We start from the raw sequence: 27394 nt of genomic DNA, 5'->3' as shown, positions 1-27394 counted from the left end.
GGGTTCAAGCGATTCTCACGCCTCAGCCTCCAAAGTAGCTGGGATTACTGGCATGCGTGCGCCACCATGCCTGGCTAATTTTTGTATTTTTAGTAAAGACGGTTTCACCATGTTGGCCAGGCTGGTCTCAAACTCCTGACCTTAAGAGATCCACCTGCCTCGGCCTCCCAAAGTGCTGGGATTACAGGCGTGAGCCACCACACTCAGCCTAAATTTTTTTTTTTTTTTGAGACGGAGTCTTGCTCTGTTGCCAGGCTGGACTGCAGTGGTGCAAACTCAGCTCACTGCAACCTCCGCCTCGCGATTGAGGCAATTCTCCTGCCTCAGCCTCCCAAGTAGCTGGGATTACAGTAGCTGGGATTACAGGCGTGCGCCACCACGCCCAGCTAATTTTTGTATATTTAGTAGAGATGGGGTTTCAGCATGTTGGCCAGATGGTCTTGATCTCCTGACCTCGTGATCCGTTTGCCTTGGCCTCCCAAAGTGCTGGGAATACAGGCATGAGCCACTGCACCCAGCCTAAATTGGTATTATAAGTAAAAATATATCTCATTGCAAAACAAGTCTACATATGATAGAAATTAGTATTTACCAATATTTAGCATATACATAACAGTATTACATTCTTTACAAATTGTCATTAAAACCACAAAAGGAAACAAATACGAATACCTCTTAACATACCTGTTAAGAATAAAACTAGAAAAAAACACCCTTTTGACAAACCATGAGTTTAATCCCCTACCTATCACATATATCTTGGCAGTTTTGTCAGCATATTAACATTCACAACTGTGGTAGGGAAGAAGTCACTTTTACTCAGAACCAAAGTTAACACTATTTTGCTAAAGTAGCTAATGCCATGATCTTATGAAGGACTTTTTTTTTTTTCTATTCAATGGAGGGATTTTTTTTTTTTTTTAGATGGTCTCTGTTGCCCAGGCTGGAGTACAGTGGCATGATCATGACTCACTGCAGCCTCGACCTCCAATGCTCAAGTGATCCTCCCACCTCAGCCTCCTGAGCAGCTGGGACCAGAGGCGTGCATTACTATGCCTGGCTAACTTTTTGAAAATTTTTTGTAGAGATGGGGTTTCACCATGTTGCCCAGGCTGGTCTAAGCCTTTTATTTTTTTCAATAACATTACATGTTAAATTGGTTGCATTTACTTTTGAATTCTTAATCTTTTGCTTGTTCTGTTCTACCAGTGTCTTGACAGTTAATCATGATCTTTGTACAGTAGATGCAGAACTAGTTCTCAAGTTTGGCTGCATGTTAGTTACCATTTGGATGCTTTAAAACCCTACAGGTGATTCCAATGTGCAGCAAAGGTTGAGAGCCACTGTCTTAAGATTTCAGCAACCAATTTCTCACCCAGAATGCTACAGTAACTGAAACACTTAACTCTTTGGACATATGCTGGACTTGGTTAACTCTAGTGTCATTCCAAGTATTCTGTTCTAGCACCAACTGTTAGGCTGTCTGTGCTTCTTATCAAGATTACTTCTAAAGTTCTAAGAGAAAGATCCTTGCAAAATGGATCTGCTTTGATACAGATTGGGTTTCTTAGGACTTCTAAGGCACTAAAACCCCTTTGTAGGCATTTTCACACCCACGTTTATGATTCTCAACCCTGGGTGCACATTAGAAACTTTAAAAAGCTACAATGCTAAGGTCCTATCCTCAATCTTTGAATCTGAATCTCTGGTTACGGGGGTCTCTCCGTATTTTTAAAAGCTCCTGAAGTGAGGATTTAATAATAGAATGCCAATTTCTTAATTCAGTAGCCCATATTTGTTTTTCATTTTACTTGAGATTTTTGTTTAACATCTTCAAGTTACATTACTAAGACTTCTAAATTTCACCCCTAATCAAATCAAGACAGAAGAATCAAAGACAACATTCTGAAAGTCAAGGCTTTAGGCATGGGCACATGTACTTCAAACAGGTATGAAATTACTAAGAGTCAGGCATAAGACACCAGCTCCCATAAATTTTATCTGACTGAAGATTACATCTAGCTGTAAAGTTCAAAAGAACTACTCCCCAACTAAGACGTCTTTAAGTTCTCCCTCAGGCACTCACCTTAAAATGTTCTACAATTTTGATCAAAATCTAGGGCCCCACCCCAGACCTACTGAATCAGAATCTTCAAGAGAGAAGCTTGAGAATCCATATGGTTTAACAAACTTCAGGTGATTATTTTTATTTACTTTTTTTTTTGAGATGGAGTTTTGCTCTTGTTGCTCATGCTGGAGTGCAATGGCGCAATCAGCTCACTGCAACCGCCACCTCCTAACTCCAGGTGATTCTTATTATCAGACAAGTTTAAGAAAAACTCCTAATGGATAGTAAAAGAATACTTTGAGATAGCATAAGTGCAATAGCCATACCTTCACACTTAATTAGAACCGTGTGTTTTCCTATGACCAGCAGGGATTACTTTTATTAAACAATGATAATGGCAAATTATCTGGTTCAAAATCATCTCTGCTCAGATTTTGTTCTTTTTTTGCCACTGATAGTCATTTGGAACTAGGAGGGGAAAAAAGTGTGTGTCACTTCATAGCTCAGTTTTCAGTTTCTCATATAAGCCATCCTGGTCAATCATGTCTGTGTGCCCATTCCAGCGGTGATAGGCAAGAAGCGCAGCATTGTGAGCTGCAATGGCACTCATCTCCATGGCACTTGCTGCACACTCTATGCCATTGAGGTAATAAAGTCGATCATGGAGAATGATAGAGGGGCATTTCTCTGGGGGCTTATAGTGAGGATATGCAAGCCATGGCTTCTTCACAGCATAATCATAGGACAGAAAGAGCTTTAAAATTTGTGCTTTAGTTAGAGTTTCTTGAGAAAAGATCTTCCAAACATATGTTCCATCTGTTGATGGCTCAGGATCTTCCTTTTCTCTCACAGAGGACACAATCCCAATACTGTTAATGAACAAATCTGAATTATCAGTGGTTAAAACTGTACTAAGGCCAAATTTATCTATGGGTCTAGAGCTAAAGATAGATGTATTCAATTCCCCCTTAACTAAAGTTGTCACTATATGTTGGTAATATTGATGGAATTCCTCAATTGGAGGGTCAAAGTTGAGAAAAGTAATATTAGACATTTTTCGATTCAATGGAGTGGCCACCAAGACGATGTCATAGAAGTCTGAATGAGTCTCAGTTCCAATTTGGTAGACCACTTCATACATCTTTGTTGGATTTCCTAGAGGAAATAAGGCATTTATTTGTTCAGTGTTTTTAACATACTTTCTAAAAATAATTCTATACCTTCTTCATAATTTCTCTATAATTCTAAAGAATTGAAGAAGTTATATCCCCCCTATAGCTGTCCCTTGCATTTTTATTACATTGAGGCCAATTTCTTACTCAGAATGTCAATAAGTACAAAATACAGAATTTTTACTTTTGAAGATAAGATTATTTTTCAAATCCAAGGAGTCACGCCACTGCACTTAACTACATTGGGGAATATTTCTTTTTTTTTTTTTCTTTTTAGATGGAGTCTCGCTCTGTCACCCAGGCTAGACTGCAGTGGTGTGATCTTGGCCCACTGCAACCTCTGCCTCCCGGGTTCATGTGATTCTCCTGCCTCAGCCTCCCGAGTAGCTGGGATTACAGGTGCCCACCACCAAGCCCAGCTAATTTTTTGTATTTTTAGTAGAGACAGGGTTTAACCATGTTGGCCAGGCTAGTCTCAAACTCCTGACCTCAGGTGACCCATCCTCCTTGGCCTCCCAAAGTACAGGGATTACAGGCGTGAGCCACTGTGCCCAGCCCATTGGGGAATATTTCTATATGGCACAATATATACAATTTTAAGTTTCATCATTTTAGAACTGAGTAAGAGATGACAGAAGAGAGCAATCATTTTCTGCAGGGGAAATCAGGAACAATAAGACAGAAATTCAAGCTTACCTGTGTGCTTGGTCTTTGTTTTCTCCTCTATGTACATTACTGAGCCAGATATAAGATTGCTTTTGGATGCCTGCAGGAGCCCTGAGCAAACAAGTTTATTGCCACCTTCTACTGCCCAAAGGCCAGAATCAGAACAGGACAGTGACACTGCCCCTGTCAACAGGAAGAAAAAATGTGTTTTAATTCTGACTTTTAAGAGGCTCTCTACCCACTCTCCCTTCCCAATTACATGTTCTACTCTAAATGTCTCTAGACATTGCTAAATGGCCCCTGGGAGCAAAATCTCCCCCAATGAAAAATCACTGAACTAATGAAAGCTAAAGCCCTCTGCCCCTAAAAATCAACGTCTATATAAGCACAATTTTGCCAACAATGTCTGAGGTTCACAGAGAAAAGTAGCCTCCGATCCATGACCTAAAGTCTGGAACCACCATAGCATCAAGTAAGCCCCTTTGTGAACTCATGTCCACCACTGTTCCAAGCCCTGGCTTACCCACAAAGGCATTGATGTCCGTGCTTTGGCCATAATTGACCCTCATAACAGGAGCAATCATTTCATTGAGGAATTTCTCAGAGAAGCCGGCCTTTTGCAAGGTTTCAAGAAGTGTTCGATTAAGCAGTCCAAGGAAGTCATCTCCTCCTAGAGCATGAAGTAATTTTTCAACACTACTGAAGGCATAGTCATGAGATTGGTAGCGGTAGATCCTTTTTTAGAAAAAGAGAAATTTCCATTAAATACCAAACAAGATGTGGGGAAGGGGATGTATAAGGAAGGGAAATGGCGTCATAAGATCAAACTGACATCTGAGTGCAGTGGCTCATGCCTGTAATCCCCACACTTTGGGAGGGAGAGGTGGGCGGATCACCTGAGGTCAGGAGTTCAAGACCAGCCTGGCCAACATGGCGAAACCCCATCTTTACTAAAAGTACAAAAATTAACCGGGCATAGTGGTGTGTGCCTGTGGTCCCAGCTACTGGGTAGGCTGAGGCAGGAGGACTGCTTGAGCCCCGGAGTTCAAGGCTGCAGTGAACTGTGATCATGCTGCTGCACACCAGCCTGGGCCAAACAGTGAGACTGTCTCTTAAAAAAAAAAAGAAAAGAAAAAAAAAGAGAGAAAAGACTAAGGAAGAAAGAAAGAAGAAAAAGGAAAAATAAAAAGTAGAAGTAAGGCCAGGCGCAGTGGCTCATGCTTGTAATCCCAGCACTTTGGGAGGCCGAGGCAGGCAGATCACTAGGTCAGGAGTTCGAGGCCAGCCTGACCAACATGGTGAAACCCCATCTCTACTAAAACTACAAAAATTAGCTGAGCGTGGTGGCGCACGCCTGTAATCGCAGCTATTCAGGAGGCTGAGGCAGGAGAATCGCTTGAACCCGGGAGGCAGAGGTTGCAGTGAGCCAAGACCGCACCACTGCATTCCAGCCTGGGTGACAGAGCAAGACTCCGTCTCGAAAAAAAAAAAGAAGTAAAAGACTTTGTCTAAAGGTCACATGGCAAGTATAAGGCTCAATCACAACTTGCCCTGCTCTCTTGCCCTTGCACAACTCTGCTGTCAGTCATCCACACATGCACAGTCTCCACTGGAGCACATGTGACCCATTCACTGGTCTCTAAATATCCTTACATGTTGTATCCCCACCAGTGCACAAGCTCTTCTCTCCAATCTGAATACACTTCCCATTCCTAACCATGGAACATCTGTTCTTCCTTAACAGAACGTGAATCCCACATTCTCTGAAAAGTCTTGCTCAGCTTCCCAGTCCACAGTTATATCATCTCCAAAAGCCTCTTAAAACAGCACCAGTGCCACTCATTCAACAATTAGACGCTTTCTATTATTTATTTTTTAGAAAAGATCACTTGACCAAAAACAAAAAGAAAAATATCACCCAATATTTCTCTGCATTTTATGGATTTAAAACAACATTCACATAAATTAGTACATTAATTCCAACACAATTTTTCACATTGCAAATGGTACAAAGACAGAAAATGGGCTTAAATTTGGGATAAGTAATAAGGGGCTTATCTCTTATTCCCTTAAGGGGCTTACAGTTAGGGATAAGTAATAAGGCACATGCAGAGATAAGTATAAGAAAATAAGAGCCAAGGAAAGATCCCTATCACTATCATGGGAGGGAAATTTTCACATCAAGGTTCTTCTCTCAAAATGAACTATATTTTTTTTACAGAACAAGGGACAGTATTATAACCATTTCAGTATTACCTACTAAAAGCATACTAAAAATAGTATAAGTGTAAAAATGTTAAATACATTTTTATTGGAAAAATTGATTAGATATCTATGCCAAAACTGAGAAACTAAAATAACACCTTCTAACCACAGCATTTGGGTCCCAGTCTTTAGGAGACTGGAAAAAGTAGGATGGAAACACTGAATTCTTCAGAAAAATAATAGCCTGGATATCTCATATCCAAAGAAGAGTGATCTTTGGCTAATGGTCAACAATGAGAAAACAGCAGTCAATTAAATAAGCTACTAATGATGCTATAAGAAACATATTCCCCACCTGCTCCTGCCAGAGCTGCAACCTCACTCAAGCAAGTCTCCTTAGAGGGGGGTGAGATGAAACTATATACACAATATAAACAGAGAGCACGCTAATTGTTCCATGATACAACTAACTGCATTTGAATAAATACACTGCTGGGTGTGGTGGCTCATGCCTGTAATCCTAACACTTTGGGAGGCAAAGTGGGGCGGCATCACTTGAGGTCAGTAGTTGGAGACCGCCTAGCCGACATGGTGAAACCCCATCTCTACTAAAAATGCAAAAATTATCCAGGCGTGGTGGTGCATGACTGTAATCCCAGCTACTCAGGAGGCTGAGGCATGAGAATTGCTTGACCCAGGAGACAGAGGTTGCAGTGACTCAAGATCACACCACTGCACTCCACCATGGGTGACACAGCAAGGCTCCATCTCAAAAAAATATAACAATAAATGAAAAAATAGAATAAATACTACTAAAAAACAGCACCCAGGTGAGGTAGCATGCACCTGTAGTCACGGCTACTCAAGAGGGTGAAGTGGGAGGATCACTTAAGCCCAGGGACACAAGGCTGTAGTACATTATGGTTGCACCTGTCAACAGTGAGCCAACACACTTCAGCCTGGGTGACAGAGTAAGACAGGAGGATACCTTGAGGCCAGGAGTTCAAGACTGTACACAAAATATAAAAATTAGCCAGGCACAGTGGTTCACGCCTGTAATCCCAGCATTTTGGGAGGTTGAGGTGGGCAGATCGCTTGAGGTCAGGAGTTTGAGACCAGCCTGGCCAACATAGCAAAACCCCATCTCTACTAAAAATACAAAAATTAGCTGAGCATGGTGGCACATGCCGGTAATACCAGCTACTTGGGAGGCTGAGGCAGGAGAATCGCTTGAACCTGGCAGGCAGAGGTTGCAGTGAGCTGAGATCACGCCACTGCACTCTAGCCTGGATGACAGAGTGAAACTCCGTCTCAAAAAAATATATGTATTAAAAATTAAAAATTAGCCAGGCATGGTGAGGCATGCCTGCAGTCCCAGCTACTCAGGAAGCTGAGGCACGAGGATCACTTCAGCCCTCGTGGTTGAGGCTGCAGTGAGCTGTGATCACACCACTGCACCCCATCCAGCCTGGGCAACAGAGTGAGACCTTGTCTTAAAAAAACAAAAACAAAAACAAAAAAAATAATAATTGTTGGCCGGGCACGGTGGCTCAAGCCTGTAATCCCAGCACTTTGGGAGGCCGAGACGGGCGGATCACGAGGTCAGGAGATCGAGACCATCCTGGCTAACACGGTGAAACCCCATCTCTACTAAAAAAATACAAAAACTAGCTGGGCGAGGTGGCGGGCGCCTGTAGTCTCAGCTACTCGGGAGGCTGAGGCAGGAGAATGGCATAAAGCCGGGAGGCGGAGCTTGCAGTGAGCTGAGATCCGGCCACTGCACTCCAGTCTGGGCGACAGAGCAAGACTCCGCCTCAAAAAAAAAAAAAAAAAATTGTTAAAAATATATAACTGGGGCCAGGCACAGTGGCCCACGCCTGTAATCCCAGCACTTTGGGAGGTGAAGGCAGGTGGATCACCTGAGGTCGGGAGTTCGAGACCAGCCTGACCAACATGGAGAAACCCTGTCTCTATTAAAAATACAAAATTAGCCAGGCATGGTGGCGCATGCCTGTAATCCCAGCTACTCAGGAGGCTGAGGCAGGAGAATTGCTTGAACCTGGGAGACGGAGGTTGCAGTGAGTCGAGATTGCACCACTGCACTTCAGCCTGAGCGACAAGAGCAAAATTCTTGCCTCAAAAAATATATATATATAAATACATATTTTTATATATAGAATATATATTTTGTTATATATTACATTACATATATATTATATGATATACAATATATAATATATATCATATAATATATAAATATATATTTATATATTTTATTTTATATATTATACATTTTTTATATATTATATTTTATATTATATATTGTTTTATATATATTATATATAAAATCTTGTAGTTTCTGCTAGTCTGTTTGCTGAAACAGCTTTTTTTCATTTCAGATTACACTTGTATAACCCCGATATTTATTTATTTATTTATTCATTCATTCATTCATTCATTTATTAATTCAATAAATGTTGTGGAGCATCAACTCTCAGTCAGGCACTATTCTAGGTACTGAGGATACAGAGGCCAACATGAGAAAAAAAAATCCTGCCCTCATGCATCTTAGGTTCTAGCTGGGGAAACAGTTAACAGGTTGGAGGATGGAAGTGTTATGGAGAAAAATAAGGCCAGACACAGTGGATGACGCCTGTAACCCCAGCACTATGGGAGGCTGAGGCAGGTGGATCACCTGGATGGAGGTCAGGAGTTCAAGACCAGCCTGGCCAACATGGTGAAACCCCATCTCTACTAAAAATACAAAAAAATTAGCCTGGCGTGGTGGTGCACACCTGTAATCCCAGCTACTCAGGAGACTAAGGCATGAGAATCGCTTGAACCCGGGAGGCGGAAGTTGTAGCGAACCGAGAGACTCTGTCTCAAAGGAAAAAAAAAAAAAGGAGAAAATGGTCTGAAAGGAAGATTAGAAATGCATGGGGTTAGAAGGGTTGAAATTCTAAATAAGACAGTCCAAAAATAAGAGTGGTCAGTAAAAGCCTCACTGAGAAGGTGATATAGAGCAAAGACCTGAAGGAGATGAGGATGCAAACCAGGCAAACACCTGGGGGAAAATATTTCTGGTAGTGGTAAAAGCAACGCAAAGGTCACATGACAGAGGCTTGCCTGGCACATTCGAGAAATAATGAAGCAAGAGCAGCTGAAGCAGAGTGATCTGGGAGAACAGTGGGTGGTACAGCCAGAAATGTTACTGGGGAGAGGAAACTTCCAGAATGGCAGAGGAAGGACCTCTGGAAATCTGCTTCTCCATAAAAGCTATGAGAATACTGCCAAAAATGATCAACATTAACTCTTTCAGAACATTGCAGATAAACCAAAGCCTTTCCAAGTCCAAGGAGTATTTAAGAAAAATGTCTGGCCAGGCATGGTGGCTCACGCCTGTAATCCCAGCACTTTGGGAGGCTGAGGCAGGTGGATCACTTGAGGTCAGGAGTTCAAGACCAGCCTGCCCAACATGGTGAAACACCATCTGCACCAAAAATATAAAAAATCAGCCGGGTGTGGTGGTACACTCCTGTAATCCCAGCTATTCAGGAGGCTGAGGCAGGAGAATCGCTTGAACCCAGGAGATGAAGATTGCAGTGAGCCAAGATCGCGCCACTGCACTCCAGCCTGAGCGACAAGAGGGAGACTCCATCGAAAGAAAGAGAGAGAGAGAGGGAAAAATAAAATAAAATAAAAAATAAAACCAGCACACTTTCAACTGCAATGTGAAACCAGCAAGCTAGAAGCCACTGGAAAGAACTCAACAAGTTTGTAGCTCCCAAAAAGCACTATCCTCAGAGAACTGTCAATATTTGACCTATCTGGCAGCTCCCAAAAAGCTCTATCCTGAGGGCTTGTCTTTATTCGGCCTGATTCAGAGTTCACTCTATGCAACAACCCCATCCTGAGGGCACGTGTCCATGTGTCAAAAAAAAAAAAATCTGTGGCAATTGTTTAACATCACAGACGCCGGAGGCTATGATATCAATAGAGGCTAAAAGAAGCTGACCAAAAAACTTTTAAAAAAAGGCCAGGGGGGCCGGGCGCGGTCGCTCAAGCCTGTAATCCCAGCACTTTGGGAGGCCGAGGCAGGTGGATCACAAGGTCAGGAGATCGAGACCATCCTGGCTAACATGGTGAAACCCCGTCTCTACTAAAAAATACAAAAAACTAGCCGGGCGAGGTGGCGGGCGCCTGTAGTCCCAGCTGCTCGGGAGGCTGAGGCAGGAGAATGGCGTGAAACCACAAGGCGGAGATTGCAGTGAGCTGAGATCCGGCCACTGCACTCCAGCCCGGGCCACAGAGCGAGACTCCGTCTCAAAAAAAAAAAAAAAAAAAAAGGGCAGGTGCAGTGGCTCCCCACCTGTAATCCCAGCACACTGGGAGGCACAGGCTGGCAGGCTGGAGGATCACTTGAGGTCAGGAGTTCGAGACCAGCCTGGCCATCATGGCGAAAACCCATCTCTACTAAAAACACAAAAAATTAGCCAGGTGTGGTGGTGCATGCCTGTAGTCCCAGCTACACAGGAGGCTGAGGCACAAGAATTGCTTGAACCCAGGAGGCAGAGGTTGCAGTGAGCCAATATAGTGCCATTGCACTCCAGCCTGGGCGACAGAGCGAGACTCCGTCTCAAAAAAAAAAAAAAAACAAAACAAAATTAGCTGGGCATGGTAGTGCACATCTGCAGTCCCAGACACTCAGGGGGCCTGAGGTTGGAGAACTGCTTGAGCCCGGGAGGCAGAGGTTGCTGTAAATGTACTGCACTCCAGCCTGGGCAACAGAGTAAAACCCCATCTGAAAATAAAAAAAAACAGACATACAGATCGTTGGAACAAATAAGAAAACCCAGAAATAAACCTTCATGAATATGATCAAATGATCTTGACAGAACTGAAATACATAATTCAACAATAATGGAGACTTCAATATCCCATTTTCAATAATGGACAGTTACTGAAAATGACAACAGTATATTAGTTCGCCAGGACTGCCATAACACAGTACCAGAGACTGGATGGCTTAAACAAAAGAAGCTTTATTTCTTACAGTTCTGTAGGCCAAAATTCCAAGATCAAGGTGTGGGTGCGTTCAGTTTCTTCTGAGGCCTGTTTCCTTGGCTTGCAGATGGCCACCTTCTTGCTGTGTCCTCACATGGTCTTTGTATGTTTCTTCTGTGTCCTAATCTTTTTTTATTTTTTGAGACAGAGTTTCACTCTTGTTGCACAGGCTGGAGTGCAACGGCACAATCCTGGCTCACTGCAACCTCCACCTCCCAGGTTCAAGTGATTATCTTGCCTCAGACTTCCTGACAAGCATGCCCCACCACGCCCGGCTAATTTTTTGTATTTTTAGTAGAGAAGGGGTTTTGCCATATTGGTCAGGCTGGTCTCGAACTCACAACCTCAGGTGATTTGCCCACCTTGGCCTCCCTTCTGTGTGCTAACCTTAAGGACACCCATCAAATTGTCTTAGGGTCTACCCTAATGACCTCATTTTAATTCAATCACATATTTAAAGGCCCTATCTACATATGCAGTCACATTCTGAGTACTGGCTGGCTAGTGTTTCAACCTATGAAATTTGGGGAAAATAAATTTAAAAATAAGGGACGGGAATACAGAATCCTTCTCAGTCACAAAACAGATTTTGGCTATAAATCTCTATCAATGAAATAGAGAGCCACTGAAGGTTTCTGAGCAGTGGAGTGATGTAATGAGCCTTAGATTTTAAAGAACTACTTTGGCTGCTAACCCGAGAACAAATGGTAGCAATATAACAATACTGGCAGATGATTTAGGAGGTGTATTGGTTTCCCACTGCTGCTGTAACAAATTATCACAAACTTAGTGGCTTCAAACAACACAAATTTATAATCTTACGGTTCTGTAAGTTAGAAGACCAAAGTCAGTCTCTCTAGGCTAAAATCAAGGTGTGCACAAGGCTGGTTCCTTCTAGAAGCTCTGAGGGAAGACTGTCTTTTCCAGCCTCTACAGGCCACCTGCATTCCTTGGCTCGTGGATGCACACCCCTTCCTAGCATCACTCCAATCTCTTCCTTCCATCATCACATCTCCTACTACCCACCCTGATCCTCCTCCTGCCCCTCTAAGGACCCTTGTGATTATATTGGGCCCTCCTGGATAATCCAGAGTAATCTGCCCATCCTTAACCATATCTGCAAAGTCTCTTTTACCTCAAAAGGTAACACATTCACAGGTTCCAGGGATTAAGACATAGACATCTTGTGGCAGGGGGCAGGGGAGAGGATTATTCAGCCTATAACAGAAGGCTACTCTAGCAATCCAGACAAGAAACAGTGGTAGTGGCTTGGAACAAAGTGGTAGCAGCAATCCTGGAAAGAAGTAATGGAATTCTGGACATATTTTAAAGGCTGATAGAATTCAAGATAGAGTGGGTTTGGGAAATGAAAGAACAAAAACTGACTCAAAATTTGGTAGGAGTAACTTGAAGGAAGAAAGGGTATTTATAAAGCCTTTCCCTGTAAGTCCTACCAGTCTCAGATCAAGAAGTGTTAAGGATCTTACAAGTCCCCAGAAATGCACTAACTTGAGAGAGAAGAATAAGCTTTAACCTAGTCTACAAGCCAAGATATCTCAACAGGAAGCCATCAGTGGACCAGAGATTTCAATTCCACAAACATCTGAGTAAACATCTACTACATTCTAGTTGCTGTGCGTAGTATAGAACACAAGTACATGCTATGCACCATATAATAAGGGTTGTTTGAAAAGAAAGATGAATGTTGAAGTATTAAGGAAATGCCTTGTTGAAAAATGAGATAAGAGGTTGGACTCGGGAGTAAAGAATGGCATCCAGCTGAGCACGGAGGCTCACGCCTGTAATCCTAACACTTTGGGAGGCCAAGGTGGGAGAATCACTTGAGTCCAGGAGTTCAAGATCAGCTTGGGCAACATGGCAACACCCTGTCTCTACAAAAATTTAAAAAATTAGCCAAGCATGATGGCACATGCCTATAGTACCAGCTGAGGCTGGAAGATGACTTGAGACCAGGAAGTCAAAGCTGCAGTGAGCTGTGATTGCACCACTGTACTCCAGCCTGGGTGACAGAGCAAGACTTGGTCTCAAAAAAAAAAAAATTAGTAAGAATGGCATCCAACCAGAACAACTACATAAATGTATGTGCAGAACTGGAAATTAAGCTAGCTAGTGCCAATGTCAGGGGCTGCAGGATTTCCACCCAAGTACCTCCAACAGCAGAGAATGAATGAATGCATTATTTTCGAGTATCGCCTACCACAAGCTTGAGCCCTCTTTTGAGTGTCATGGCTTACTACTGTTACATAGGTCTTTTTCCACCCTGTGTATACTTTGAAATGGAGGTGCAAAATGAAAATGTGACTCCACAAGGCTGGTCAACAAACCCCCTGAAGGTTTCTGCAGAAGATCACACAAGCTACTTTTGAGAGTACTAACTGTACTCTCATATATATATATAAGGATCACTTGAGCCCAGGAGATGGGGTTTCACCAAGTTGGCCAGGCTGGTCTCAAACTCCTGACCTCAAGTGGTCCACCCACCTCGGCCACCCAAAGTGCTGAGCCACTGCGCCCAGCTGAGAACTACTGTTACAAGCGTGAGCCACTGCGCCCAGCTGAGAACTACTGTTTTAATTGAAATGGAGGGTAACTGGTTCCAAGTTCCTCTTTGGTAATCTCTGTGACTTCTAATCCTGGTTTTTGTGACATTCCAGAATATTTCTAACATGGGGTGATATTAAAAATATTTAAGTGGTACACATGAAACAGAAAGCACACTGGCTGTGGAAGTAGAACTAAACCAAGGCTTCCTGCTGAGGGAAGGAAAGAGGGGTTCTTTGGGTAGGGGAGATGCCTCCCCACTAAAGGAAGCAACAGTTTCACCACTCCAGCAGGATTTCACTACTGTTTTTTCTTTGATTTTTCTTTTTTAGAGACAGGGTCTCGCTCTGTTGCCCAGGCTAGAGTACAGTGGCACAATCGTAGTTCACTATAACCTTGAACTCCTAGGCTCAAGCAATCCTCCCACCTCAGCTTCCTGAGTAGCTGGAACCACAGGTACAGCACCATGCCCAGCTAATTTTTTTATGTTTGTTCGTTTGTTTTCTGTGGGGTTTTTTTGTTTGTTTGTTTTTTGTTTTTGAGACAGAGTTTCACTCTTGTTGCCCAGGCTGGAGTGCAATGGCACATTCTCAGCTCCCTGCAACCTCCACCTCTTGGGTTCTAGTGATTCTCCTGACTCAGCCTCCCCAATAGCTGGGATTACAGGCGCCTGCCACCACACTCAGCTAATTTTTTGTATTTTCAGTAGAGACGGGGTTTCACCATGTTGGCCAAGCTGGTCTCGAACTCCTGACCTCAGGTGATGGACCCACCTCAGCCTCCCAAAGTGCTGGGATTACAAGTATGAGCCACCATGCCCAGCCTGTTTTTTGTGTTTTTTTTCAGACAGAGTCTCACTCTGTCATCCAGGTTAGAGTGCTGTGGCATGATCATAGCTCACGGCAGCCTCAACCTCGCAGTCTCAAGTGATCCTTCCACCATAGCCTCCCAGGTAGCTGGGACCACAGGCACATGCCACCACACTTGACTAATTTTTTTTTATTTTTTTGTAGAGACAAGGTTTGGCCATGTTGCCCAGGCTGGTATCCAACTCCTGGCCTCAAGTGATCCTCCCACTTCAGCCTCCAAAAGTGCTGGGATTACAGGCATGAGCCACAGCACTTGCCCATATTTCACTACTTTTAACAACTAGGTACATATTGGCTGAATAGCAACAACCTCTCCAACTATCTCATAGGATTTGATAAAATTATCAAACAAGATTACATAATCTTGATTTATTGAAATAAACAGAAACGTATAATGCAATATTAGCAACATAAAAGTCAGTGCCATATAATCAAATATTTAAAATGGGGGTAATTCCACGAAATTTGTAAATTGTCTTTTTTTTTTTTTTTGAGACAAGTCTCGCCCTGTCACCCAGGCTGGAGTGCAATGAGATCTCAGCTCACTGCAAACTCTGCCTCCGGGGTTCAAGCGATTCTCCTGCCTCAGCCTCCCAAGTAGTTGGGATTACAGGTGTGCACCTCCACGCCCTGCTAATTTTTGTATTTTTAGTAGAGACGGGGTTTCACCATGTTGGCCAAGCTAGTCTCAAACTCCTGACCTCGTGATCTACCCACCTCGGCCTCCCAAAGTGCTGGGATTACAGGCGTGAGCCACCATGCCCTGCCCGTAAATTGTTTTTTAAAGTCAAAAACAGTATAACCGATGTATCCCCTCACTGGTTCTTTTTCTCAGTTCTGTAATACCTTGAATTCACTTCAAAAGTGATTTCTTAGGCCAGGTGCGGTGGCTCACGCCTGTAATCCCAGCACTTTAGGAGACCAAGGCGGGTGGATCAATTGAGACCAGGAGTTCAAGACCAGCCTGGCCAACATGGTAAAACCCCATCTCTACTAAAAATGCAAAAATTATCTGGGTATGGTAGCACATGCCTGTAATCCCAGCTACTCAGGAGGCTGAGGCAGGAGAATCACTTGGACCCGGGAGGCAGAGGTTGCAGTCAACCGAGATTGCGCCACTGTACTCTAGCCTGGGCAGCAGAGTGAAACACGTCTAAAAAAAAAAAAAAAGTAATTTCTTAATTTCTCAAAGGGCAATTCTGTACATGTCAAGCAAGCCACAGATAAGAAAAACGAGGCTGGGAGCAGAAGCTCACACCCGTAATCCCAACACTTTGGGAAGCCCGCCCAGATGAGTGGAACATTCGAGCCCAGGAATTCAAGACCAGCCTGGGCAACATGGCCAAACCTCCTCTCTACAAAAAAAATACAAAAAATTAGCCAGATTTGGTGGCACGTGCCTGCAGTCCCAGCTACATGGAGGCTAAGGTAGAAGGATCACCTGAGCCCAGGAAGTCCTGGCTGCAGTGGACCATGATCACACTACTGCACTCCAGCCTGGGTGACACAGTGAAACCTGTGTCAAAAAAAAAAAAAAAAAAAAAAAAAGAGGGCCGAGTATGGTGTCTCACACCTGCAATCCTAGCACTTTGGGAAGCCGAGACAGGTGGATCATGAGGTCAGGAGTTCAAGACCAGCCTGGCTAATACTGTGAAACCCCATCTCTATTAAAAATACAAAAAAATTAGCCAGGCATGGTGGTATGCGCCTGTAATCCCTGCTACTCAGGAGGCTGAGGCAGGAGAATCGCTTGAACTCGGGAGGCGGAAGTTGCAGTAAGCCGAGATCCCGCCACTGCACTCCAGCCTGTGCAACAAAGTGAGACTCCATCTCAAAAAAAAAAAAAAAAAAAAAAAAGAAAAGAAAAACAATACACATGAGCAGGGCTGATGCCATCGGAACTTGATCTGCCTGCTGAAAAGAAAAAAAGAAAAGAAAAACAATACACATGAGCAGGGCTGATGCCATCGGAACTTGATCTGCCTGCTGAGTATGCAGGACCATGCCACCCACCTTCTATAAAGTGACTGGCTGTCTCTATGCAAATTCTATATATTTCCTTAGTTGTATCTTGCCTGTCTCTCCACTAGAATATATATTCTTTGAGGACAAGGACATGTTGTAGGTCCTATATTCTCAACATAGAACAATGCCTGGCACCTAACAGGCACTCAATATTGGGTGAATGAATGAATGGCTATTTAAAAACCACATGCACTGTAGCTGGACTTAAGGTACCCACGGGTAAGGCAATTAAGGAACTGACCTAACAATGATGTTGAGAAAGAAAACCCAAACTACCATAAGTTAGAGAAACCAGAGTATATCCTGCTTAACTCTTTTTTTTTTTTTTTTTTTGAGACAGAGTCTGGCTTTGTCCCCTGGGCTAGAGTGCAATGGCACAATCTCAGCTCACTGCAACCGCAACCTCTGCCTCCCGGGTTCAAGCGATTCTCCTGCCTCAGGCTCACAAGTAGCTGGGATTACAGGCATGCATCACCACACTGGCTAATTTTTTATATTTTTTGTAAAGACAGGGTTTCATCGTGTTGGTAAGGCTGGTCTCAAACTCCTGACCTCAGGTGATCCACCAGCCTCAGCCTCCCAAAGTTCTGGGATTAGAGGCATAAGCCACTGTGCCCAGCCCTGCTTAACTCATATTTGTCCTGTGCAATACCTGGTCATATGATATGTTTTTGGGTTTTTTTTGTTTTGTTTTGTTTTTTCCTCCTCAAGATGGAGTCTTGCTCTGTCACCCAGGCTGGAGTGTAATGGCGTGATACTGACCTCCAGTATCTAAAACTATAAACCAGCATAAAAATTAGCATGTGCCAGCGCACAGTGGCTCACACCTGTAATCCCAACACTGGGAGGCTAAGGCGGGCGGATCACGAGGTCAGGAGATGGAGACCATCCTGGCTAACACAGTGAAACCCCATCTCTACTAAAAATATGAAAAATTAGCCAGGCGGAGTGGCAGGCACCTGTAATCCCAGCTACTGTGGAGTCTGAGGCAGGAGAATCACTTGAACCGGAGAGGCGGAGGTTGCAGTGAGCCAAGATGGAGCCACTGCACTCCAGCCCGGGCAACAGAGCAAAACTCCGTCTCAAAAAAAAACAAAAACTAGCACATGCCAACAGCGTTAAAAAAAAACAGATTGTACCCTTCAAAATTAGACTGGCTATTTTATGTTACTCTTCCTGATTACAAAAGCGATGCACATTCACACACATAAAAAAATTGTTTAAATATAGAAAAGCGTAAGGACGAAAAGGAAGCACCTGAATTCTTACTACCCAGAACAGTGCTAGAATGTAAATTCTTGGAATATGGAACTTTTACTCTACTTCAGGCTGTTGGTTCACTGAAAACATGTCACTATTAAAGCCCATTTAAGTTTTCTGATCCTTTCTACAAGCTCTTACACACGTTATCTCATTCATATACACAATGACCAGCACAGCATAGAGATTAAGAGTGAAGACTCTAAAGCCAGACTGCCTGGGTGGCAACTCCAGCTATACCACTTACTATGTGGGTGAACTTGCCTCTTAAAACCTCTCCGCACCACCACCTTCTGCATCTGTTTAAAGAAGCTAAAAACAGTACCTACCTGAGTAAGCTGTCATAAGAATTCAAGGCATCTAACAGCATCTGGCAACACTAAAAAAGCATTTGCAAAATACACTTCGGAAGCAAAAATAAACCAACCTTTCAATTTCCAAGCACAGTCTGCATGGTTTCTACAAAACATTTTGCCTAACAATGTTATAAACAGGCCTTGCAGTGAGGTAGAAAATGCTTACAAGAAATTATAATTCCTGAAGTTCATCAAGTTTAATTTAACCTAAATTAAAAGATCTTAGGTTAAATGGAAGGAAAAAAATTACCTCATGAACTTGTCTAACACGTCCTCTACCCACATGTGCATACGGAGGGACTGAAATCCATAGCGCCAAACTAATTTAATCACGTTAATTATGAACCAGTTGCTCTCCTCAAATACCAGAGCCTCTCCATTATATATCCCCAGTAGGCCACCAGAGGCCTGAACAGTAGAGAGACCTGTAAAAACATAAAGCGCAGCTAAGTCAGTGGTGTCTATGCTGACCAAATGAAAGAACGTAATCTGAGTGAATTTGGGGCTTCCCTCAGTTCTCAGGAGACACATAAAGGAGCTCTATCTTTGGAACAGTGTGAAACACTATACTTTCACTACACTGTCCAAAAGCAGATGTGCTAGGCGATGGGTCAGATGATCATGTAAATATTAATATATCAAAAGTAGATATATTTTTACCTGGCTATTTTTTAGTCTAAAAAAACTGGATAGTCAAAGGAAAAAAGCCAGAGTAGCAACTGAATTCAATTTAAAAACAAAGATGTCAGACATGTATCTTCATGGCATAATTTGTTCTGGGTATACCTTTGCCCTCGTGGAGGAAACTGAAGCAGAGGCAGCATCTCCAGAGGATGTGGAAGGCAGCTGAGGGGAAAGAGGCACTTCCATTCCTGTGAGAATCCTATTTTGCAAAACTGGATATTTCAGATAACTGGAAGGAAGCCAAAGTTACGAAATACTCTCTGCCGAAAGGGCCTGCAGTGGCCTGTCAGACTTTCCCCATGACCTATCCAGCTCCTCTGCTGTCAGGGCAGCAGTTGCATGTCCCAAGTTCTAGGCACATATCTGCATCCACAGCTGTGTGAGTGAGTTTCTTTTGTTTGTGGTGGTTTGTTTTGACAGGGTCTCACTTTGTTGCCCAGGCTGGAGTGCAGTGGCACAATCAAGGCTCACTGCAGCTTCTATCTCCCAGGCTCACGGGATCCTCCTGCCTCTGCCTCCCAAGTAGCTGGGACTACAGGTTTGTGCCATCACACCAGGCTAATTTTTTTATTTTTAGTAAAGACAGGGTCTCACTATGTTGCCCAAACTGGTTTCTAACTCCTGGGCACAAGCGATCCTCTGCCTCGGCCTCCCAAAGTGCTGGGATTACAGGCATGAACCACTGACCCCAGCCATCGCCATATGTGAGTGACTTTGAGCCAGACACTTCAGGACTCTGGGTCTCATTTACTCAGCTGCAAAATGATCACAATGAGGTGACTATCTCCAAACCTTCTCTGATTCTTTAACACAAGTTTAAGAAGTTTAAGAACAGACAACAGAAGCCGGGCACGGTGGCTCACCCCTGTAATCCCAGCACTTTGGGAGGCCAAGGCAGGCAGATCACCTGAGGTCAGGAGTTCAAGACCAGCCGGGCCAACATGGTGAAACCCCATCTCTACTGAAAATACAAAAATTAGCCGGGCATGGTGGTGATCACCTGTAATCCCAGCTACTGGGGAGGCTAAGGCAGGAGAATCACTTGAACCCAGGAGACAGAGGTTGCAGTGAGCCGAGATCGCACCATTGCACTCCAGCCTGAGCGACAAGAGCGAAACTCCGTCTCAAAAGAAAAAAAAGGACAATGACAGCCATTCCCACCCCCACCCCGTGGCTGTAATTCCAGATAACTAGTGATACAGATAACTAGTGTCCCATTACAGCAGAACTGCTCCTAACTAAGGCAGTACCAACTAACGAGAAATTGAGGAAAACAGTTTTACCAATGTCTCTGTAAGGCAATTAACAAGGCAGAAGTTTCAGTTCTCCATCTGATAAAAATATCCGGGGATGTCACACAGTAATCTGGTGAGCTCCAAGACCAAAATTACATACCCAGGTCTTTGACGAAACGTTTCATGTGCAGATTTAAAGGATGGATGATAGAACCTCCTGCCTCATATTCTTGCCCCTGCACCATCATGGTAGCCAGGCGGCCCCCGACCTCTTCTCTTTCAAACAGGTCTATCTTCACATCTTTCCCAAATTTCTGCCGCAGGTAATAGGCTGCTGAAGTGCCACCAATTCCGGCTCCAATAATCGCTATGAGGGAAAAAAACAGAAGATTACTTTTTCCCCTTTTACCAGCTCTGTGAGTTCTTTTGTTTTTGAAAGACCATGAATAGCGGAGGTTGTTACTCAAAACTATTACCAACAATTCGGTGGGGGAAGAATGACACCTGCAGCGAAGGTCTAACTCCCTGAATCTGGACAGACACTGCCCCCAGACAAAAGCAGATTAATTAACATATTGACATTAATTCGATTTTTTTTCCAGATGCTCAAAAGATTCTCACAGGTCTTTATGGAGGAATCAAGGGGCCTGCCCACCCTTCTTGATGCCCAACTCACGGGCACATTAGAGGTCGACCTTTCCAGCACGCATTTTTAATAAAGTGAAGGCCATTTATGCCTAGCTTTGTTGTGTCTAAATCCAATGTAGAGAGGTTAATGATATCGAAGAACACAACTTTAAAGGAGGGCGGGAGGGAGACAGGAAGCAAAAAGCCAAGGCTCCTGACACTGGAAAGAGAATATAGATTCTTTCTGTGGCTATGTTAGTCCTAGGCAGAGAAACTGTGCAAGCCAGGCGCCTCTGAGAGCAGGCCGACCTCAGCAAAGCGGAGCTGGGGGAAGGGGGTTCAGCCTCCCAAGGGAAGCAGACAGGGTCAGCTTGTTTTCACTCCTCCCTGTGCTGTGTCTGCGTGAGCCTGCAATCTGGCCAAGCGCCCCAGGTCGAGCCAGAACACTGGACTCTTCACCCTCAGCGTTCAAAGGGAAGATAGAAAGAGGAACCCAGGCCTCCAAGGAGCCCCAGGCCTAAGAGACAGGAGCTACAGGTACGCTAGGCGCCTGCCTGCCCTCCCGCCCGTCCCCGTCCTCTCCCATTCCTCAAGCGGGCACCTCTCCACGCCTGGGAATGCACAGTCCTATTCCGAGCAGAGCTGAAAGCCGCCCTGAGATGTGAATGGGGGAAAGCGCGACCTGCGCGGCTGACTCGGCCTGCACCGCTGGCCTGCGTCGCGGCTGTGGGATCTGGGCGCACTGCGCAGCGGCCGCCTGGCGCGGGGCGCGCTAAAGCTCCCTCCCGCGCCTCCACCTTCTCGCCTACCGATTTTATCTGGCGGGGCACGCAGCTCAGCGCCCTCGGGGCATCCGCAGCTGCACAGCAGCAGCCACAGCCCCAGCAGCGAGACTAGCTCCGCGACGGCGCGCCCCATGGCTTCCACAAGCGCTGCAGCTAGCCTCGAGAACCCCGCAGTCCTCCCACAGCTGCGCGGCTGCGCGCTCCGCCCAGCCCCGCCCCCAGGCCGCCCAGCCCCTGCGAGCCCCGCCCAGGTCCTGCGAGCCCCGCCCCGACCCCGCTCAGGCGCCTCGCCCTGCAAGTCCCCTTAGTCCTCCTGCAGGAGCTCCCTGCTCTGGGCTACTGAGTGCCCTAAGCACACCCTGCCGCCTCGAAGCCCACCCTCCTTCGGAAGACGTCGAAGGCAGAAGCTGAGGCTCGCCTCAGCTCTCCTCCTCCCTCCCTATTTGGCTGAAGCACCTTAGTTCTTCACTACTGCCCTCTTCTATCCCCTCCGTCGCTCCTAAGAATGCACACAGCTAATCGCTGCCAGAAACAGACCAAAGGGACAACAGTACTTACTGAGTGATCACCCTGTTGCGAGAACTGTCGGGTACGCAGTGAATGGGTAAATGGTGCTAGTTGAAAAGAAAAATGAGGGAGACTGAAGATGGGGTGGCCCAAGGTGAAGGGGGTGGAATAATAGTAACAGACATGAATAAAAGTAGCGTACCTGTAAGGACACCAGAATGTGCCACCCCAAAATACGCCTCTTTAGCCTAAAGATTATTTCAAGACGAAGACAATTGAGAAGATGTAGATAGGTAGAAAGTTATCCGCCTTCCCCCATTTGCCTAAAAGCAGGATGTAAATTTTAAAAGGCAAAGGTATTCCTCTTCCTGCACTGCCTGGAAGGACAAAGGTTAATCACTGAAGACAATTTTACACCTGTTAAATAAAATTTATAGGAAGCCATTGGTTTGGACTGAGCTCCTGCACCAGACTAGGCCCAACAGACTAAACCAAAATGGAGGCCCTCATGTCATGTCACACATGTTCCACATCACAAGGTCAAAACTAAGTTGTCAATCTGACTTTCTAAGAAATCAGAAGAAAGAAAAACAATAGCCAGATTCCCAAACAGACCAGTTTTAAGTGGCATGATAAGGAAATACCCTCTGCTTTAAACTTTACAAGGAAAGTAACCTCGAAACAACCAATTCACTTTTCTGTTTCTGCTTTCTTCAGCCCTTTCTGAAAGTCAATCTCTTCCACTCATTCTGTTTTATAGAATGAGGTGTTGCACAATTCTACTATCACATAAAAGCCAGTTATGCTCTTTAACTTAGTTGTAATTTTGTTTTTTGACAAACCTTTATCAGCCAGGAATCTACATGACAAGCTTCATTAATGAGCCTTTTTCTATTGCTTATTTGCCACCCCTAGAGACTCAAAATCATTTGCCTTCTCTTAACACTTCTCTCTTTTTTTGTTTGTTTTTTTGAGACGAAGTTTCTCTCTTGTTGCCCAGGCTGGAGTGCAATGGCGCAGCCTCACGGCAACCTCCGCCTCCTGGGTTCAAGCAATTCTCCTGCCTCAGCCCCCTAAGTAGCTGGGATTATAGGCACGCACCACCACACCCGGCTAATTTTGTATTTTTAGTAGAGATGGGGTTGCTCCATGTTGGTTAGGCTGGTCTTGAACTCCCAACCTCAGGTGATCTGCCCACCTTGGCCTCCCAAAGTGCTGGAATTACAGGTGTGAGCCACTGCGCCCGGCTCTCTTAACACTTCTCTAAACATATGCTGTTCTTTTTTGAAGATGCTGTATAATCCTGAATTCAAAGCCACCTCTTGGAGATTTGCTCATTTCCCTGGTCTCTCTTTTGAATACATGACGTATATGTTTTTAAATTTCTGTTTTTCTTTTTTTTTCTTTCTTTCATTTATTTATTTATTTTGAGATGACTTTGCTCTGTCACCCAGGCTGAAGTGCAATGGCACAATCACGGCTCACTGCAACCTCCTGCTCCTGGGCTCAAACGATCCACCCACCTAGCCACCAGAATAGAGTAGCTGGGACCACAGGCATCCACTACCATGTCCAGCTAATTTTTACACTTTTTGTAGAGATGGTTTTTTGCCATATTGCCCAGGCTGGTCTGGAACTCTGGACTCCCAGAGTGTTGGGATTACAGGCATGAGCCACCATGCCTGGTCCTGTTTGTTTTCTTCTTGTTAATCTGTCTTTTGTTACAGGGGTCTATCACAACCAAAAACTCAGAAGCGTAGAGGAAAACTTTTTTTTTCTCCCCTACATACCATATAGTAGAACATTATGCATGCATTAAAAAGAAGCCAGGCACCGTGGCTCACTCCTGTAATCCCAGCACTCTGGGAGACAGAGGCGGGCAGAATATCTGAGGTGAGGAGTTCGAGACCAGCCTGGCCAACATGGCAAAACCCTGCCTCTACTAAGAATACAAAAATTAGCTGGGCATGGTGGTGCATGCCTGTAATCCCACCTACTTGGGAGGTTGAGGCAGGAGAATCACTTGAACTTGGGAGACCGAGGTTGCAGTGAGCTGAGATCGTGCCACTGCACTCCAACCTGACAGGCTGGTCTCAAAAACTAAAAAATAAAAAAAAAGAATGCTGGGGCTTGGTGCAGTGGCTCACACGTGTAATCCCAGCACTTTGGGAGGCCAGAGCAGGCAGATCATCTGAGGTCAGGAGTTCGAGACCAGGCTGGCCAACATGGTGAAACCCTGTCTCTAATAAAAATATAAAAATTAGCCAGGTGTGGTGGTGCACACCTGTAATCCCAGCTACTCAGGAGGCTGAGGCAGGAGAATTGCTTGAACCCAGGAGGCAGGGGTTGCAGTGAGCCAAGATCATGCCACTGCACTCCAACCTGGGTGACAGAGTGAGACTCTGTCTCAAAAAAAAAAAAAAAAAATTGGGTATAACTAATGTCCTAGTATTATCAATTGAGAAAAGCTTGTGATTGCATGATGGGTATAAAATCTCATTTCTGTAATTACAATACTTCACCCCAACAAACAAAAAAGAATAACTAGTACATGAACATGAATAACAATATAGATGAGGGGAAAATAGGTTGGATACAAAATAAAGTTAAACTTCGAGAAAGAGGCTGGGCTCAGTGGCTCACTCCTGTAATCCCAGCACTTTGGGAGGCCAGGGTGGGCGGATGGTTTGAGCCCAGGGTTCAAGACCAGCATGAGTAAAATGGCAAAACCCCATCTATATGAAAAAATATTTAAAAATGAGCCTGGCATGGTGGTGTGCACCTATGCTCCTAGCTACTCAGGAGGCTGAGGCAGGAGGATCACCTGAGCCCGGAGGGTAGAGGCTGAGGTGAGTAGTGATCACGGCACTGCATTCCAGACTGGGCACACAGAGAGACTCTGCCCCCCAACCTCCAAAAAAAAAAATATATATATATATATATATATATATATATATGTACCAGGATACAGCTGCAACATTATTTGTAATACAATAGGTTTTTTAAAAGTAGTAACCTGAATATCCATTAATGTCACTATGGTAATTTATTCAATTTAACATCCAATACATTGTGGAACTTTCATTCGATGGACAATTTTGCAACTATTAAAAAACTATTAGGCCAGGACTGGGCGCAGTGGCTCATGCCTGTAATTCCAGCACTTTGGGAGGCCAACGCTGGTGAATCGCTTGAGCTCAGCAATTTGAGACCAATCTGGGCAACAAAGTGAGACTTCCATCTCTACAAAGAATACAAAAATTAGCCAGACGTGGGCCAGGTATGGTGGCTCATGCCTGTAATCCCAGCACTTTGGGAGGCCGAGGCAGGCAGATGACCTGAGGTCAGGAATTCGAGACCAGCCTGGCCAATATGGTGAAACCTCATCTCTACTAAAAATACAAAAATTGGCCAGGCATGGTGGTGGGCGCCTGTAATCTCAGCTACTCAGGAGGCTGAGGCAGGAGAATTGCTTGAACCCGGGAGGTGGAAGTTGCAGTGAGCTGGGATCAAGCCATTGCACTCCAGCCTGGGCAACAAGAGTGAAACTCCATCTCAAAAAAAAAAAAAAAAAAAAAAATAGCCAGGCATGGTGGCACGCGCCTGTAGTCCCAGCTACTTAGGAAGCTAAGGTGGCAGAAACACCTGAGCCTGGGAGGCAGAGACTGCAGTGAGCCAAGATCACTGCCACTGCACTCCAGCCTAGGCAACAGAGTGAGACCCTGAAGCCCGGCACAGTGGCTCACACCCATAATCCCAGCATTTTGGGATGCTGAGGCGGGTGGATCACTTGAGGTCAGGAGTTCGAGACCAGACAGGCCAAATGGTGACACCCCGTCTCTACTAAAAATGCAAAAATTAGCGGGGGGTGGTGGCCCACGCCTATAATCCCAGCTACTAGGCAGGCTGAGGCAGGAAAATCGCTTCAACCTGGGAGGCAGAGGTTGCGGTGAACAGAGATCAGGCCACTGCACTCCAGCCTGGGCAACAGAGTGAGACTTTGTCTCAAAAACAAACAAACAAACAAAAAGTTGTCAAGTAATACCTATAGTGTAACCACTTTTTTTTTTTTTTTTTTTTTTTTGAGATGGAGTTTCGCTCTTTCGCCCAGGCTGGGTGCAGTGGTGCCATCTCGGCTCACTGCAACCTCCATCCTCCAGTTTCAAGTGATTCTCCAGCCTCAGCCTCCTGAGTAGCTGGAACTACAGGCGCCTGCCACTACACCCAGCTAATTGTTTTTGTATTTTTAGTAGAGATGGGGTTTTGTCATGTTGGCCAGGATGGTCTACAAAGTCCTGATCTTAGGTGATCCGCCCACCTCAGCCTCCCAAAGTGCTGGGATTACAGCACCGTGCCCGGCCTGGTGCAACCACATTAAAAAAAAAAAAAAAAAAAAAAAAAAGGGGGCCAGGCGTAGTGGCTCATGCCTGTAATCCCAGCACTTTGGGAGGCTGAGACGGGCAGACTATCTAAGGTCGGGAGTTCGAGACCAGCCTGACCAACACGGAGAAACCCCATCTCTAGTAAAAATACAAAATTAGCTGGGCATGGTGGCACATGCCTGTAATCCCAGCTACTCGGGAGGCTGAGGCAGGAGAATTGCTTGAACCTGGGAGGTGGAGGTTGTAGTGAGCCAAGATCATGCTGTTGCACTCCAGCCTGGGCAACAAGAGTGAAACTCTGTCTCAAAAAAAAAAAAAAAAAAAATTAGCCAGTTGTGGTGGCTTACACCTGTAATCCCAACTACTCTGGAGGCTGAGGCAGAAGCATCGCTTGAGCCCAGGAGACAGAGTTCACAGTGAGCCGAGACACTGTCACTCCGGATGACACTCTGTAAAAACAAAAAACAAAAAACAAAAAAAACCCTAAAAATCCCAAGTGTATACATGTGCATCTGTATAGAGTAAAATGTGGAACATTACAGATGAATCTATTAATATTACTTACCTCAAGAAGGGGAAGAAGATACATTTTTAATATTTTCCTTATGTATCCATTTCGTTTGTAACACTAAACACGTTTTACTTTTGTAACTTAAAAACTACTCTACTTGGGCCGGGCACGGTGGCTCAAGCCTGTAATCCCAGCACTTTGGGAGGCCGAGACGGGCGGATCACGAGGTCAGGAGATCGAGACCATCCTGGCTAACACGGTGAAACCCCGTCTCTACTAAAAAAATACAAAAAACTAGCCGGGCGAGGTGGCGGGCTCCTATAGTCCCAGCTACTCGGGAGGCTGAGGCAGGAGAATGACGTGAATCCAGGAGGCGGAGCTTGCAGTGAGCTGAGATCTGGCCACTGCACTCCAGC

At 44.8% G+C, this 27394-nt stretch overlaps 1 protein-coding gene across 1 annotated transcript; it reads right to left on the bottom strand.

Annotated features, from left to right (window-relative positions):
• Positions 1 to 579: 579 nt before the first annotated feature.
• PCYOX1 (prenylcysteine oxidase 1) lies at positions 580 to 21786 on the bottom strand. Its single transcript, XM_023223951.2, has 6 exons — positions 21603 to 21786; positions 20327 to 20533; positions 18498 to 18672; positions 4430 to 4641; positions 3937 to 4089; positions 580 to 3223 (listed from the first exon to the last, which is right to left on the bottom strand). The coding sequence occupies exons 1-6, from the start codon at positions 21709 to 21711 to the stop codon at positions 2565 to 2567; spliced, it is 1515 nt and encodes a 504-aa protein (XP_023079719.1). The 5' UTR covers positions 21712 to 21786; the 3' UTR covers positions 580 to 2564.
• Positions 21787 to 27394: the final 5608 nt, after the last annotated feature.

Source organism: Piliocolobus tephrosceles, chromosome 15 (genome assembly GCF_002776525.5).
Source record: "Piliocolobus tephrosceles isolate RC106 chromosome 15, ASM277652v3, whole genome shotgun sequence".
Taxonomy (NCBI): domain Eukaryota; kingdom Metazoa; phylum Chordata; class Mammalia; order Primates; family Cercopithecidae; genus Piliocolobus; species Piliocolobus tephrosceles.
This window is presented reverse-complemented; position numbering and strand designations above follow the sequence as displayed.

Excerpts from the sequence above, each read along its gene's own strand:
- PCYOX1 (XM_023223951.2), bottom strand. The coding sequence starts at position 21,711 with ATGGGGCGCGCCGTCGCGGAGCTAGTCTCGCTGCTGGGGCTGTGGCTG. Across the intron at positions 20,534-21,602 it reads TGCCCCGCCAGATAAAATCG|CGATTATTGGAGCCGGAATT; the intron begins GTAGGCGAGAAG and ends TTTCCCTCATAG. Across the intron at positions 4,090-4,429 it reads GGACATCAATGCCTTTGTGG|GGGCAGTGTCACTGTCCTGT; the intron begins GTAAGCCAGGGC and ends TCCTGTTGACAG.